The sequence below is a fragment of the Castor canadensis genome, chromosome 2 (genome assembly GCF_047511655.1).
Source record: "Castor canadensis chromosome 2, mCasCan1.hap1v2, whole genome shotgun sequence".
In the NCBI taxonomy this organism is placed as follows: domain Eukaryota; kingdom Metazoa; phylum Chordata; class Mammalia; order Rodentia; family Castoridae; genus Castor; species Castor canadensis.
The window spans coordinates 18996038-19014170 of NC_133387.1; the positions used below are offsets into that span (position 1 = coordinate 18996038).

At 33.6% G+C, this 18133-nt stretch overlaps 1 protein-coding gene and 1 long non-coding RNA gene across 2 annotated transcripts in view; one reads left to right on the forward strand and one right to left on the reverse strand.

Moving 5' to 3' along the window:
• The window catches only part of LOC141417061 (uncharacterized), a 465499-nt gene that overhangs the window by 396446 nt on the left and 50920 nt on the right, over positions 1–18133 (reverse strand). The window lies entirely within an intron of this gene.
• Positions 1–18133, forward strand: part of Mtpn (myotrophin) — a 33417-nt gene that overhangs the window by 1741 nt on the left and 13543 nt on the right. Inside the window, exons 2-3 of the mRNA XM_020176268.2 lie at positions 14785–14898; positions 15771–15854. Of these exons, the coding sequence (XP_020031857.1) occupies positions 14785–14898; positions 15771–15854 (198 nt within the window). The remainder of the gene's footprint in view (positions 1–14784; positions 14899–15770; positions 15855–18133) is intronic.

Genomic DNA, 18133 nt, shown 5'->3' on the forward strand with positions numbered 1-18133 from the left:
TGTTTTCTCTATTTTGACTTAGGACCTCATGACCTTACCATTCACCCAAAGTAGAAATTGGGAGATTTTCCTAGATTTCTAAAGATTGTCAAGACTGCATTCTTAGTGTCTCTCTATTCTTAGCACTACTACTTTAGGATAGTTGCTGCTGCTTTCCAACCTGGACCATATTTTCCTTCACTGTAGTGTCGTCCTACCCCTCAAGTCAATTTACACATCTTAGCTAAAGATATAACCATATGATGTGAGTATAAGTATGTTACTTTTTTTCAGCAAACCTCCTTCTCTACCCTTAAGATACCCTGTGATTCCTCATCACTTATTTTAAAAGGATCAACTCTTCCTTCCTTTGGTATATTAGGCCTTTATGATCTGGTCTAGGCCTGCCTTTTTTAATTTGCCTCTCTGGAAGCCCTCTGCTGCAGACTCTGCCATGCTCTTTCATGCAGTAGATCTGTCCATGTGCTCTTACATACTCCTTGACCAAATCAGCTTCCCATCAATCCCTAACCTCCAAGCTGGTGAACTTATATTTGTCCTCTTAGCATAAATCTCTTCAAAAAAAATATTTTAACTTCATATGGAGCTCTTCTTCCTTTACTATTTCACTTACCAAATTCCTTCCATTTTGTTTACATATCTGTTTGTCATTAGATTACGAGCTTCTGGAGGGTAGATGCCGTATTCTTTTTCATCTTCATATCTCCAGTATAGTTCCGAAGAATTTCACCCACTAAAATCATGCATTCTTAGGGGGAAATTATTTTTAGCCTTATGATTTCAGAGAACTTCACTAGTTATGAAATAATAGTTACCATTGACTAGTTAATTTATGTTGCTAGGTAGTAGAAAGCACTCTGCAAGATGTTTTACCTAAGTTTTCATTTGCTTTTTACCATAGCATTTCAATATTCCCATTTAAAGGATGAAGAAGTTGAGGCTTAAAGGACTTAAATAATTTGACAAAGTGAGTAACCTTCACTGGGATTTAAACCCAGCACTATGTGAATCTAAAGCCTACACACACATATATTTTTTAACCATATCAGTCTAATTTAACATAATTATCTGGTTTCTTAGCTTGCCATGGCTTAGAATCAGCATATTAAGAAAAGAAAGGTGTGCTAGAGGCAGGTACAACAGATTATTTCTGACTATGAATGAAGACAGAAAAATAGCTATTTCTTTCCCCCACCCCCACCCCATTTTAAGTTTAACAGTTTGGAGATGATCAGTATAGAGACACATGTACCTGTTCGAGGTGTGTCTATAAAGAAACTGGTTGATAGCTTGTGAAAACTTTTTTATAGTCATAATTTTACCTTATAGTTTATGTTCATAATTGTGATACTGCATAATCCAACAAGTAACCTGTCTATTTACCTTAAGAAGAAACAAGTAAATTACTGAGATTTCTATTCAAAATGGTTTAAATTAAACACATAGCACATTAAAAAAAGAATGCATTCCTAAGATTATATGTATTTGAGCATTGTGATGAAGCAGACAACTATTCATTTTCTTGTGGGTATAATGAATATTAACTCCCACTTTAGAGATGAAGAACTGAGGCAAATATTAAATAACTTTCTGAAGGTTATAAAGTCTTTGAGTGATGAAGCTGAGATTTGAACTCAGTTTCATGAGTCCTGAAGGTTCTTTAGAATTCCTTGTTATTAACCACTTATCATACCATTGACCTTCATTTCTCAGCATTGCCAGAAGACTTGGGGGTTATGATATTATTGTGTATGTAAGTGTTAAAAATTAAAAATCAAGCAAGATGGTAATGATCCATTGAATCTACTTAGAGATGAGCTTGCTTGATAGCCTTTGAGGATGCAAGATTCTTTCAAGAGAATGCTTGTGAGTTGAATTGATAAGTAGCCCCTTATAATTGCCAGCAGGTCTGATATATGTACTCACTTGTTTACATGTACTTCTCTTTCACTTGCTGTGAAATACTACACATCACATCTCCAACTTCCCTTTCTTTGTGGTTTCCTTTCCCTCTCCAACCTCCATACTATTTACATCTGCCTTTGACACGCCATTAGGTTTGAAAAGCAACAGTTGTGCACCATAGGAGAGGAGAGGATCTCTTGAATCTGAGAAAAGTACCAACTGTGATCTTTAGAAATTGCAAGACTTACTGGGATCAGTTTTTCACTTTCCTAATAAAATAGCCAATTTAAAAGAAGTCCTGATTCACTTTTATCTTTATTGGTTTTAAGTAGTTTTCTTTTTATTTTTCTTCATTTTTTAAATTATCAGGTTTTTTTCTTATCATAAAAATTTATCACTTTGTATTGCTCTTTTGACAGCAGGGCCAGTGACCCAATAAGAAAGTTATTACCTTGTATAAGATATAGGTGCTCTCAGTAGATAAAGAAAACTTAGTATAGTATAGGTACTTTTCTATTAGGCTTTCAGTCTTTTTTTCTTTGAATATATAATAAAGGAAGATCTTTGTTACATCAGAACATGTTTTCTCAAATATGTTTTGCTTTTAAGATTTTAAACATTCCATTACCACAGTTAAAAGTTGAATGGTTAAAGCTGATTTAAACTATAAATATACATGGTTTTTATTTTAAAAGATAAACTGTTAAAGATGTGAAAAAAGGTGTTCCTAATCCCCCTAATTAGGTAGTTTCTTTAATATATAAAACTTGCTAGATCTTTTAAGACAAAATGATACAGAAGACAAAAATTCGTCCATAAACCTGTCTAGATAACTACTAACTTTAAGAAGTAAAATCAGATTAATTCAGGTAGAGATTAAAAAATGCAAGTACTGAAAGGTGGAAAACTCCCTGTGAACAAAGTTAGCACTTCTTAAGGGGCTCATGTAATTAATTTCAGAAAAACATTGGAAATTCACTTACTCATCCATTTCCCCCTCTTAAGAATTCTGTCAGTGCTTCTACACTTTGCTCTTTTTAAATTCTTTAATAATTTCTTAGACTTCACATTGAAATTATTTCCCCTTTGAAATAGTGAATTTACTATAGTTTATTTCACTAATTCTCTGTGGTAGATAGTGTTTCCAGTTTGTTTTTGTAGTACAGAAACAATATTAAACAATATTATAATGATCACCTTTGTACATGTATCTTAACAACTTTTGAGTATGTCTCTGTATTACACTCTTGATGAGATTCATGGATTTAGGCACACACTGGCAGGGCATGATGGTTCCCTTACACCATGAACAATAGTGGACACTATTTAGCTTTTTAGTTGCCAATTGCCATGGGGAAAAATGATATGTTGCTTCAGTTTGCATTTCTTTAATAAAAAGCTGTACCTCTTAGCAGAACTTTATTAGCCATTTGTATTCATTTTCTCAACTTTCCCATTTATTACCTTTTGTTCATTTTCTATTAGGTAGTTGCCCTATTTCTTGTAGATTTGTACAAACTATAAATAAAGGAAATAAGTTTTTTGGTCACGTGTTGCAAATATTGTTCTAGTTTGTCTCTTGGTTTCAGTTATTTTGTTTTCCACAATAGTCTTGTGACTTGGCTATTGTGCCACTTTTATTTTGAAGTAAGTCATAAAATAGGAATGTAGTTTATTAAATTATACACCATTATGCCTGGCATGGTAAGTGGCACTAATTGTTACCTATTATTAATAACCATAAGTTTGTGTAGAAGCAAAACTATTTAAAGTCTAGTCCAACTCGCTTATTTTTGTAGATAAGGAAAAATTGGTTGCGAAAGGTCTTTACCAGTTCCTTGCTATCTAGAACTAGAACTTTAATTCAGTTTTCCTGAACCGGAATGGGGATTTCATTTTTTCACCACAATACTGTGTTTTCTGATGAAGCACTTTATACTGGCTGTTAACCTGTATTGGAATATTCTTTTGTCCTTACTCCATCTACTTGGTAAATTTCTGCCTGTATCAGTCAACTTTTTCATTGCTATAATGAAATACCTGAAGTGCACTAACTTATTAATAGGTTTGCTTAGTTTACAGTTCTGGAGGTTCAGGGGTATGGAGCTAGCATTGGCTCAGTTCTGGAGGACCCTCTTGACTGTCTCACATCGTGGCCGTGGCGAGACTCATGTGGGAGGAAGCTAAAGAGAGCTGGGAGGGGCCAGGCTCTGGCATTTAAAAAACTTTTTATTCATGTCTGTTTTATTCTGCATAGCATTCCCTAACTATGCAGTTAATCCTTCATTTATGCCAATGCGGGATCAAATATAGCACTTTCTTGCTATGTTTATGCTGTAGAGTTTCTTAAATGAGAATTTGTGGACTCCTAACTTAACTGAGAAGTCACTGGGCTTGAATTTGAAAAACAGCAACTTCAGAAATTCAAATCTTGGTGGATGTGGTGACCATGCCTGTAATCCTAGCTGAACCCAGATGATCAAGAGTTCCAGGCCAACCTGGGATACATAGCAAAATTGTCTCAAAAAAAGGAAAATAGAAATTCAGATCTTGTTCTGTGGAATATGTAAGTTTTGAATGTTCAAAAAACAGTTTTAAAAAATAGGTGAATTTAATAGGTACAGATCAGTTATTATCATTTACATATAGATCCCCCCACCTCCGAAATAATTGTGCAGGTCTTGACTCATGATACAGTGCGTATAGTATAGCATTTGTGTTATGAGAGACAGGTAGCTTCCCAGCAATTGAATCTCCTTCCTGCACTTAAGTTTCTTGTTACAGAGTGTGAATTTTGATGAAATGCAAGGCTTCACTCCCAACATGACAAAAGCCAGGGTCAAATAAATTGCTTGCTTTTTTGCCCACATAGGAAATGGGCTTATAATTCAAATATGACTAATTGGATGCTCCTGTCTGGAGCTGAGTCTGAAAGCTCAAAAACAGCAAAGGACGGTAAAGAATGTAGCAGAAAGCAACAAAACATTTAGTTTCTAAAAGCCACAGGAGTGGAATACCAGTTGTGGCATCTCTTCTTTGCCCAATTGGTTCTTGTACCAGATTTTGATTTTTCTTACTTTTAAGCCTCCTTGTGTCTTGTCCATTTCTTCAACCTTCTCCCGGTAATTCTGGAAGTATTAGTGTCTGTTTAATGTGTTACATCATTTTTAGTAAGTCTCAATTGGTTTAGTAAACCAATTCTTAGTTGCTGGCAAACTAAGAAACCCCTTACTAAGTTTTACCTGCTGTTCTTCCCAATTGTATTGGGGAGTTTTTGAAGATAGAAGTTATCTTTATATTCCCAGTAATTATCACATCACCTGTTATCTGCCATATAATCTGAATTTGTATCAGATTGCTGTTTGGAGGAACTACCCTTTGTGTTGTTTTCAAAGTTGGTTTACCATATACCTCTTTGTAACAGATGTTCATAGTCATTTCCTGACTTAGAGATGGCTCTAAGTTTTCAAACTCTTTGTTGTTTTAAACTCAATTAACTTTGTCCAACTTTCCATGATATTTTAGTAACAATATTTGTATAACTGAAAGAAATTTCTAGAAAATCTTCTCAGCTGTCAAACTGTTCACCAGAAATATTCTGGAATTCTCTTCCCAACTCTAGTGCCAGGCCAGTGACCTGGCTTAGTTTCCTGCAGTAGCAGCCAAAGAGAAGACTAGTTAGCGCATTTTTCACTGGTTCATTTATAATTCATTCAGCAAATATCATTTGAGCACCTACAGTACCAGCCATTGTATTGAATAATCATGAATACAGTCGGAATAATACTTCTGAGGATGAGTTTTCCTTGGAGGTTCATTTGAGTGTACAGGAAAATAGCAAGTAAAGTATTTGTATGGGTTTTGAATAAATTATTTCCCTTATTTAATACATAAAAGATGGCTAAAACTTAGAAAGCAACTCTACATTTTGTTAAGAGAACATACAGCTATATAAAAAGAGAAGAGTGCTGTAAAATAAAGTCACTCAGTTCCAGTATAAAGGAGAATCAACACGACTATCAAATTCAAATCAGAAGATGAGGAAAGAATGCTTTTTCTTTGAATACTTACTCTATTCCAGGTATCGTCAACATGATAAATTAATACCCATGTAGATACACATAGAATTTAATTCTCCTTACTACCCAGGTAGACCTTATCTTCATTTTATAGTTGAAATAATTAGAATTAAGTAACTTTCCTGAGGTCCTACAGCTACTGTAGTGGAAGGACAGGATTTCTCTTCTGATCTGACTCACTCCAGAAGAGTATTCCTATTCATTTCTTACTGTTTTGCATTGAAATATTTCAGAACTACTAATGAAATACGTAGATGGAAAAATTGAAGGTGAAGTAGTAATATGTCCTCTTTTGATTTTTTTTAAATTTTCCTTTTCTTCCCACTTCTCTCTCATTTGTGGATTTATTTACCAGTGTAGCTTGAAGGACTGTAAACCAATTGGATCAAGACATGAGGTATTTTTGAGTCTACACAAGATTAAGATTTTTAGGAATAAACTCCAACTATGGAGGCATGAATTAGTATCTTATAAATGAAGCTACTTTCCTATCACTTTTTTTTGCAAAGTGAGATACCACCATCATTTGAGTTTCTTAATTTGATAAGACTTTTTCATATAAGTACATTTGGTTAATAAAATTTTGATTTTTATACCACAAGTAAAAGTTTTTTTTAAAAAATAGCTCACTATTTCCAACTAGAAAGTATGTGTGGCTAATTGCTCTTAAACCTTTCAAAAAAAAAAATTAAGTGAGCTTTACTAAGTAAACCAGCTGTATAAAACTAAAACATTCCACAGTTTAAAAAGTAGTCATTTGGAAAAGTATTGCTTAAGTTGAAGATTCCAAGTAAATCCATAAGATTGGGGCCTTAATTTCACAGGCTTCCATTTAAAAACATTTTTTTGGTGTTCAGAAAGGTAGATACCAAAAACCTTTTAGTTTTAAAAGTATGCTGGTACGTGCATACAATCCCAGCATTTGGGAGGCTGGAGCAGGAGACTTGTGAGTTTGAAGCCAGCCTGAGCTATAATAGTGAGACCCTGTCTCAAAAATCAAACAAAAAATTGTCCAGTTATACATTGCATTTACACTTGAATTTTTTTCTAGTTCACATTTTATTTCGTTCACTCCATTAGTTGTTTGTGATACTGATAAGTAAATTAATGAAAATAATTTGAATATTATCTTTTGAGAACCTTGTAACTCTCATCCTCAAACAAGGTATATGTGTTTTGTTTGTTACTTTAAATAATTTGTTTTTTGCAAGATTCTCAGCTATCACTGAGAAGTGTGCCTTTTTGTAATTTGTCAGTGAAAAGTACCCCTCAATTAGAAACAGTCTGAGATGACTGATCTGCGATGCTAATCAGCCTAGTATAGATTTTAACTCGTAATAAGAAACTGTTCTTCAAAACACATTTAAACTATTTTAAGAGGATACATTCTCATATTTATTAAATATAATTGTGGAAATTTTACTCATTTATTTGGAATGAGTTTATAACATTGAAAGTTTGATGCAGTTGGTGTGATATGCCAAACTTTTTAAAAAATATTTAGAGTAAAAACATGGATTTTATACTTCTCAGATCTTCTGCCTTTCTGTTGTACTATCTGTTTTTCTGGATTGTGAAGTTCCAGATAAAGGTCAAAATATTATCACTTTGTTTGTTTGCTTTGTCCATCAGTGGCAGAATTTACATTTGAACCTATTGCTGTGTTGTAACTTAAAATTCTCACACTGTTTTATATGTTGATTGATGTCACCAGTACAATAACACAAGTTTGTTTGCAAAGTTACTTTCTTAGGTAAGGGCTCTTAGTTACTGAAGGGACTATGGGGATGAAACACAGGAGAAAAAAGGTAGGAAAGAAGGGACCATAATTCTTTTCAAAAGGACTTGTCATCTAAAAAATATTTAAACACTGCAGTCTTATTTACCTGTGTCTGACCCAATTATAGAGAATTTAGTAAACTTAATACATTTGCTGCTTTCCACTATCAGGTGTCCAGTATTAATTTACATGCTGTACTACAAAACTGTCACACATATGCTAATTTAGTCTACTGTTTGTTAGTAGCTTTTGGGGACATTGGTCTCTAGTGACAGTACAATATGTACTTACACCTTAGAACTCAGTTGCATCTATTTGTACACATCTTGGAGATCAAAGGAAGAGAATTGTTTCTTTTTGCTTGAAGAAAGTCCTAGGAAAATTTTCAGCGGGAACCAGATGGCCTTTTTCATTCAGAAATAGTGCTATTATAAACAATGCTTTTCCATCTGAATGTTTGTTATTCACATGAACTTGAGTTTAGTGGAAGCTTGTAGAAAGTATTGAATCTGGTAAATAATCCTCTCAACCACACCTTGAGATGTATATAAAAAACTTTGGAGTTAAAGAGGAAATCTGCAGCTATTCTAGATATGCTTCCTATTTGTAAATATGTTTATATTCCACATTAAAGCTAGTTAGGAAAGTATGGAAACTACTGAAAAAGGTGGGGAAAATCTAGTTACCTGTGGAGTCTTTAAAAACATTTAATTTATATTAAGTTAATTAACCATCACAAAACTTTGTTGGATTTTTTTACAGCTAGTTTTGATTCTATCTAAGTAATATTCTTCCCTTTAACATAGTAATTTAATCTTTTAACCTTTATTTTCAAAATAGCCTAGAATCTAATACTGAATTCCTCTTAGTTCCATCAGAAATTTAGAACATTTACTAATGGTTTGTTTGTATGTGTAGTGTATGTTATTTTTGTTGTTCACTCATGGTTTTTTCCTTCTGTTGTATACTTGTGCTAAAGTTTTTGATATTTTGTTTTATTGCATTGAGAGTAGACAAATTTGTAAGGTTTTAAACTTTGGAATGTAATGAGATTTTCTTTGGTCTGTTATGATCACGTTTAAGATTCAATGGGAGTAGAAGGTGTAGATTCCATAGAGTACAAAGTTTGATGTGTATTAAATCTCATTAATTATTAATCAAGCCTGCAGTAGTCTTCACCTGTCAAAGACTGAGATTTTTTGATAGTCTCTCACTACATTGCTATTTTTGTCAGTTTTCTTAGTTTTTTTTCATATAAAGATTCACGTCTAGCTTAGGCATTTTAAAGTGTAAAATGAATCTCTACTTTTTGCTTTGGATTCTACTTTGTCATGTATTAATATTACTCTTAGTGTTTTTAACTTTATATGCTTAATATATTTTTGTCCCTTTTATATTATATTTTCTCATATTCTGGTTTTAGATATCTCAATAATAGCTTCTAGTTGGATATTTGTTAACTTTTTTGTTTAATGAAGTCTGAGGTTGAGTAAATTTAACAGTTAACCCTGTTCACATTTATTTTCATAATTGATCGTGCTAAATTCTCTGTTTTTTTAGACTTTAAGGACAGTTTATTTCAACTTCTCTGCATTTTCTCTTTTTGTTAGATGCAGGGACTTATTTTATTGACTTTTTTTGCTTTCATGTCTTGAGAGATGTGTGCAAATCTTCTTTAGGTTTATTAGAAGTTAAATTCATCAAAAGACAAGTGGCCTTTGGTTTGCTTTAGTTTTTCAAAACAAAAAATCTATGTTTCATTACATGTTTAAGTACAATTATTGAAATTCAGAAAATGAAGATATCCTCATGATTCTGTTTTCAAGATGACTACTAATAAGTTTGTTATATATGTTCCGTAAGTTTTTTATGATTAAGCCTACTTTTCTAAATTTTAAAGTAGTTAGATCATACTCTTTGATCAGGATCTATAGCCTTCTTATTTACTGAATACGGTCATCTCCAAGTATCAATAATAGAACCTTTTGGATTTCTGATTGGCCTATAGAAATTCCAACAACATAATGTGATATGAATTTCTCCAATTACATTCTCTTACACATGTGTGTGTTTATATACATGCTTCAAATCAATTGATTACTTATTGAATAACTGCTTTTCTTTATTTAGCATTTCAGGATGTTATATAATCTGCCAGTAATCACAACAAACTGTGGTTGGGATTTAAAAGTACAGTATAAGTCATTGTGGTAGAAATATGAGAAGTATAAGATGTGTTCTCTGATCCCAGAAAGCCTTTAAAATCTGACAACATAAGATACAAATGCAAGAAAAGTTAAGTAAAAGCTAAATTGCCAGTGAGGTCAGTTACTGAGGATTCCTTTCATTGAGGTTCCTCTGTAGTTTACTCTGTTCTTGTAACACCATCTAAGTGGCAATCATTATTTACATGTTTGCTCCCCCAAAAGGCAGCTAATTTTTTGAGTCACAGTAAAGCCTTCCTAGTTTATCCCAAGCAATAGAACTGTACTTAATTTACAGTAAGTTCAGCAAATAATTTTTGGGGTTAAATCTAATTGTAAGTAGTGTTGTCTTTTTCTCATAACACGGTTCAGCATCTTTTTAAATCTGTGCCTAAAACAACACATTTAAAAGAACATTTTTACTTTGAAATACATGTATATATTTTTGTTGTCCTTGCTTTGTTCATGTTATATTGCCTTCCTTGGTTGAACTTATGTGTGAAAAGTTAAGTGTCAGGTAGTAACCAATTTTAGCACCCAGCCTTTTGAGTACTCTTGTTTTCATAGCCAAAAGTATAGAAAAAGTTATTTTCCTGGTGTAGGATGTGGATGGGGTAGAAGTTATAGATTGACACGATAACAGAATGCCTCCTTTAACTCTTAAAAGTAAAAAAGACGAGAAGGAAATTATAAAAGAGATCTGTGCAGCCACTGATTTTTTTTATCATGAGGAAACTAAGGGCCTCCAGGCTTCTTAACAGTAGCCATTGTGTGGGTAGTAGCAGTAACTAGAGTGTAAGGCTTCTACTTAGTGTTCTTTCATGATTTAATACTGAGGTTTTTGACAAAAGTAGAACCTTTTGTCTACAATGAAGGCAGTGAAAAGTCGGTAAGATTAAATAACAGAGGGAGGGGTTCCTAGTTTCTCAGGGGGCATAATTCTCAAAGGGGCTTTTTTCTTGTAGCATTTTTTTTAAAATGAGAGTAATGCTCACCTCTCAATGTGTTGATACATCTTCTCATCTCTTCTGCTTTCTGGAAGTGTATACAATAGGTATCATGTCTTTCCTGACTATTTGGTAGAATCTAATAGTGAAACCATTGGGAGCCTGAGACTTCTTTATGGGAAGGTAATGTATAGCACTTTGTGCCTCACTTTTCTTTTCCTGTTCATTCTTCCTAAACATTTGTCAGTTGTGTTGGTCCTCTTGAAGAATCAACTTTTGATTTCTCCCCATCATTTTCTGTTTCTTGTATTTCTGCTGTGATCTTTATTCTTCCTGCTTACTTTAATTTGGTTTTTTTCCTAATGTATCTTGATGAAAGTATGAAGATGACTAACTTGAAGCCTTTTCTTTTTCTAATATAGACATTTAATGCTGTAAGAATTGTAATGGAAGTTTTCGAAGGCATAAAGTAGAAAGTTTTTAAACTCAGAACAACTCTATTTTATATGTCTCTTGTACTAGAAGGACAAGGGAGAGTATAACATTTTGATTCAGGGAAATACCTTTCTGACAGAGCCATGTAAATGACTACTTACTATGGTTGTTTATTTGCTTTGCTCTAATGTAAAGACCTGTCCAGTTAATACTAAGTATAAAACAGAAATATTAACAAGGGAAGGAAAACTAGTTTTATCTGTGATTCACGTAATCAATGTCTCTTTGCTGTAAAGCCTCCCATTTCTATAGTTATGAATTAACACTAGGAGGTAAAATGGTTTGCCATATCACCCTTACTATCTAAATGTGTTTCTGAATGTAAAGTGTATTATGTTTAACTGTCTTCATTTGTATTTCAATTATTAACACAGAAACTTGACTTAACCCAATTGTCAGTAATCTTAATTCAAATAAAAACCAACATAAGTGATCTATAAAAATAATAGTTAAACTTATTAAACATTTTACCATGCACTGGGCACTATGCTAAACACTCATGAGTTATCTCATTTAATGAAACTCTAAAACTCAGTGAGTTGTAGATATTTTTATTCCTGTTTTATAAATAAGGAAGCTTAAGTTGTAGAAAGCAGTTAGTCGTAGTCTGTAAGTGATAAAGTTGGAGCACTAACCCAAGTCTCTAGACACCTTAAGCATATTGTCCATGTTCTCTTACCCATATGTTGTTTGAGTCCTTATTGTGACACACACCACATAATGTGCCATGTTTCAGTCAAAGACAGATGACAAATGGAATCGTGGTCCCGTAAGATTGTACCATCGCCTGACTTCTTAGCTGTCTTAGTTTTTTATATTTTAAGTATATTCTGTGAAGCTTGCTGAGCAACAGAATCACCCAACTACAAAATCACCTCACCATGCATTTCTCAGCATGTATCCCTATCATAAGTCATGCTAGACTGTATTGACTAGAATGAAGCAGCCTATAGAAGTTACTGTTTTGAAGGACCAACATAGTGATGCTTGGCTGTAATCCCAGCTATGTGGGAGGCAGAGATAAAAGGATCCAAAGCCAGCCCCAGGCAGAAGCATGAGACCCTCTCTGAAAAATAACCAAACCAAAAAAACTGGGGGTCTAGCTCAAGTGGCCCTGAGTTTAAACCCCTGTATTGCCAAAAAAAAAAAAAAAAAAAAAAAAAAACAGAAGTTATTGCTTTGAACTACTGTAGTAGTCTTAACTTAGAAATGGGTTGTTTTATCAGAGGAGGAACATTATTTCTGATGAGACTCTCAATCCTCCAAAAGAACAATATATTTGAAATAAACATCTGGGCTAGAACTCGGGAACACTGTAAAATTCAATTCCCTGACTTAATGTTCCATTGTTCCCATTGATTGCTGTGGTAGATATGTATTATTACCTTACTCTTAGAAGTCAGTATGTGTATGTACCTGTTATATACATGGGTAATATTTATAGGGAGCTAATTATATTTCTATTAAAATTGGCCAGTAATACATTGTTATAAGTGCTTTGTTTGGATCATCTGATGTAATCCCTGCAACACCATGAGAGGTTGGGTACTTTCATCTCCATCTTACAATTATGAAAATACATGCACTTAGAGAGTAGGTGACTTGCACAGTTGTAATGGAGCTTATGATCTTAACCTATACAACATACTGTAGGGAAGATGTAAGGAAGGAAATATATAATCTCTATTCTCAAGGAATTTGTGTTTTATTGAGCAAGAAGGTATATACTTAAAAAGCTTCAGGGGTACCATATATTTAAATGCTGATTACTGTAAATTTTAAGGGAAGGAGAGCTTGCCATAACCATGGAAGATTTCATAGACAAGATAAATCTTGAATTTGGTTGGACTTGGAAGACCTATAGTATATAAATTAAAGGGAAGGAGGTAGGAAGATGGCCTAAATGAAAAGGAGAAGTTTTTAAAAACAGCTGCTAATAACTATAAAATAATAGGGCTCTGGGCCAGGCATGGTAGGGTATTCCTGTAATCCCAGCTACTAGTGAGGTGGAGACCAGACAATATTTTTTTAGATCCTTTTTTTTAATATTATTATCGTATTATTGTTGTACTTGGGGCATATTGTGACATTTACAAAAGTTCTTACAGTATATCATAATCGAATTCACCCAGGAGGATCTTGCTTCAAGAGTAGCCAGGCAAAAAACAAGGCATCCTATCTGAAAAAAAACACTAAAAGCATAAGGACTGTGGGGCGTGGCTCAGGTGGTGGAATGCAAGTGTGGAGCCCTCAATTCAAGCCCCCATACGACAGGAAAAAAAATTACAATAATAGTGTTCCAACATCTTAATCCAGGGTTTGGCTTAGTGTGCTGACCAAAGTAAGCTAAGTGGTACATGGTATTTGAAAAAATGAACTTTCAGGCATTTTGCTACTGTACAATCTTAACTAACCTTAAATACAAAGGAACAAATACTGAGTAAAAGGCAGTACCATGGTATAAAAAGAAAATGGTGTTAGATGTCTGCTCTCTTACTAACTGAGCGATGTTTAAAAATATTAATCTCAACTTCAAACTTCCATGTGTTAAGTCCTTATCCTTTTAGGGTAGTTTGAAGATTAGAAATACTACATGGAGCACAGTGCTAAGTATATAGCAGATGTTCAGTCAGTAGCAGTTGTTATTGTTCATCTCTAAATTCTCAATGAGTGAAAACTACTTTATGAGGCTTTAAGTTCATTCTCTGATGCTGCATTCCCATCTACCACCAAATCATGGTCTTCTGGTATTTGTGTAACCCTAAGTTCCTTTTTCAAATTATATATTTAACTATACGGTTACTTAATGTCTTCCTTACACATGAGATGTTTGAGGAACTCCAAGCAGTTGGAAGCCATATCTGATTTTGCTCACCACCATCTTCCCTGCCCCTAGTACAGTGCTTGCTGTATAGTAGGACTTCAGTAAATATTGAAAGAATAAAATGAATCCTTACTAGCTAATACTTCTCATAATGGTGGCTGCCTCTATCAAAGTAGTGATACTTTCTTTGAAGAGTTAAAATACATGTCATATGGACTTTGCAAAATCTCAGTACTTGAACTTACCAGTCTTTTTGGTCACTTGAAATTGTGCTGATTGAATTACATGAAGATAATGGAACATAGTAATACAATTTATAAATATTTAGCATTGTGTAATTTGTAGCCTAACTAGTCATAAATTAATATTATACTGTATGTTAATTATATAAAATTTCACCTCAAGTTTTTGCTTATTTCAGTTTACAAGAAATAAAATTGCCTCATGAAGTTCTTAGGTTTTTAAAAAAGAAAAGATATCAGGTATCTCATTTCCTTCTTTAGACTGTCATAAATACAAACATTGTTTTCATTTGGCTTTCTCTTACAAGGGAGAGGATGTCAACCGGACACTAGAAGGTGGAAGGAAACCTCTTCACTATGCAGCAGATTGTGGACAGCTTGAAATCCTGGAATTTCTGTTACTGAAAGGAGCAGATATTAATGTATGTAGAAGATGTAAATGAATGCATATATCATTCTAGAAAAATGCTGTTGTATATTTTGGGCAATTGTTTTCTATAGATTTGTGAAACGGTTACTTATTTTAAATAATATAGTCTGAAACTATACCATATTTCCTGTAACTTAGAAATACACAGTTGGGGTTTTAAACTAAGCCAAACAAACTCTCTTTATTAAGCTGATAAACTGAAGGTTTGTTGTTTTCCCGTTGGCTATAGCTTTTCAAGTTCTAAAGCTTGGGAAGTTCATACTAATCATAGTAAATGCTGTTATGTAATGATGCATAGGACTTTGAAGTCATAGGCTACAACTAAACTAGATTACAGAACAAAAGTTGATGAGCAAGTGGTGAGACAGGAGCATTTATCTCCTAGCTTCTTAGCCTTTTGTTATTTCTGTGTTTCAGAGTTCTGGAAAATTGTTTCAGTAACCATGACAGCAAGTGAGATCAATTTTTCACTTCATGTTACCTGGCCCAGTTTTGGCCTCCTTTTGCCTCCTTATTGACTTATGTTCTACCCCTGTCTCCTCTTACTGGACCATATTGTGATTTCTACAGTAGTGGAAATTTAGGCTCAGAGAAACTAAATAACTAGTCACATAGTAAGTGACAGATAGAAGGTTTGACCTGAGGCCAGAGCCCTTGTCTCTCCTCTATGCTGACTCCTATGGAGAAGTGTTGGGGTCTCTCTTAAAGAAAGACTAGAAAGCTTATGTCTGCAGAATAATTTTTGAATAGAAAGGCAAACAGATACTCATTAATTTTCAAGTATCCATAAGACTGTACTAATTAGGTATAGGAAGAAAGAAAAAAATGTAAAATAAGATTATTTCTGTATTTGTCATTTCACAGGCTCCAGATAAACATCATATTACCCCTCTTCTGTCTGCTGTCTATGAGGGTCATGTTTCCTGTGTGAAATTGCTTCTGTCAAAGGTGAGGTCAATTACTCATTTTTGTTCTTTTTTTTCACATCTCTGTGTAAGTAACTATTTAAGCTAAGTATTTGATTGTTAGTTTATTTAAATGATGTATGGCTGTAGGGACAGAAAACTAGAGGCAGTAACCAAAACTGAGATCTAGAACAGTGTTACTTAAAATAGCTGTTCCACAAACTGCTACCAGTTCCTGGTTGTTAAGGAGTTTGGGCTAGTCTCCATCCAGAAATGTTGTTATGATGGAAAAAAAAAAAAAAGTTAGCTAAAATAAGCATTATACTTGGTGATGTAGAAAATAACATCATGGGCAAGTAACAGTTTGCAGACTATCACAGACAGTCCACACTTTGAGTCACACTGGTATAAAATTTGTAAGCTTCATTTTCTGTAATCCTTACTGAGCAAGATTAGTAAAGGTATTTTGCTGTAGGGTTCTCCAAGTCATCTGGTTTCTTGATGTATTGAGAGAGTACTAAATTTGGGAGTTTTTCTGTATTTTTTGTCTTTGCTGTTAAAAGCTCTTAGATGGAGTTCAGAACCTAGCCTTACAAGTTAACTCATCAATAATAACTAGCTATATTAGATGTGGCAGTGCAAGAAATCCTTATCAAATAGGACACCAATATTGATCCTTGACTTGGCATTTCACTACCAGACAGTGCTATTCATAATATTTTCATTTGGGATCTTAGAATTAGGTCTACTCAAAGAAGCAGTGAAGAAATAGAATTTTTAAATGAGTAAATGTATATAAAACATTTGTCAGAGTGGCTAACACATAGTAAGCACTCAATAAATAACAGCTTTTCTTATAACAAAAGGGGATTTTACACACTTCGGAGGCTGAGCTTCAGCACAATAAGGAGAGAACTGAGAAGTAGCACATTCTCTTTTAACATATTGTCAACTTTTTAAAGATACGGTTGTAAAAGCATGTAATTCAGGTCCTCTAAAACTAGGGTTTTCTTTTAGTTTCACTTTAAACACAATTACTAGATTTCTTTAAATATGTGTAGAGAAGTTGTGTTTTCTGGGTTTATATCAAAAGCAGTTTTCAAGTACTACAAAACATATTGCTGTAAATAAGGCAGTTTTTCAAAAACATAAAAAAATGGAAATAATATTCTCTGCCATTTTAATAGATCCAGCATTTGTGATAGGGTGTGCTCACAAAAATTTTCAGTTACTACCTCATTGTCCAGTTTCATCCCTAGGGAAATATTTCTCACTTACTTTATCAAAAACTTGTTGACAAAGACTGCAGATACTGACTCATGGTTCATAAAAGGTTTATATAATTTCAGTATTGTATTAGTTAGGATTCTTTGTATTGCAGATGTCTAAATCCAGCTGAGACAGATTTAAACAGTCAAGAGGTCTTACTGACTTGTGTTCAGTTAAGGCACAGTTTGACCCTGAACTTAAGCCACATGACAATGATTTCTTTTTGTCTATCTCTCAGCTCTTCAGTAGTGACTAAATTCCCATGGCCTCAGCCTATCTGCTAGCTAAACTTACAGTAAATAATAATAATAATAATAATGATTTCTTCTTTCTCCTCTTTCCCTGACTTTTTCTGCTCAACCAAGAGTTTTGCACTCTGAAAATAAGAACTTCGGTTGGGTCCTTTTAGCTTAGGATTATTTACTAACAGACTGCCCCCTAAGCATGCTCATTTCTTTTAGCCATATCTTGAACTATAGCTCAATGCCATTTTTCTTTCTGATAGTTCTCTTTTTCCTCCTAGGAAACAAAGCAACAAAGCAAAACATTATTGTTACACTAGAGAGGACCCAAACTACTGTTATTCTTTATTCTCAAAGCATGATGCTCTAGCTCATTGAGACCTTGTGGTTGTAAGGCATTCTATGTTACTAAGTTATTGAGTTTCTAATTTTTAACTAGTTTATTCTACATGTGCTCAGGTCATTCTTTTACTTGCCTCTGAGCCTTATTTTTATAATCAAATATGTGACATTCAGAGAGGCTTTATTGATGGCAGATCAATTGCACCCATGTGGAGCTGTGGTTTTATATGAATTTTAACCTTTTTAAAAGCAGCATAAAAAATTTTAGTCCTGCTTTCTCAAAATTAAGAACTTTGATTTTACTATTGAGTGAGCTTCTTTAAAGGACACCCTGTAGTTTTGTTAGCCAGATTTTATTTGGAAGTCGATTGTGGTGTTTCAGAAATCCTTAATTGCTAAAACAGGACTATTGTAGTACATATTTTAAAAGCTACAGTTAGTACTTGTTTTAAGTCTAGTTCCTCGTTTT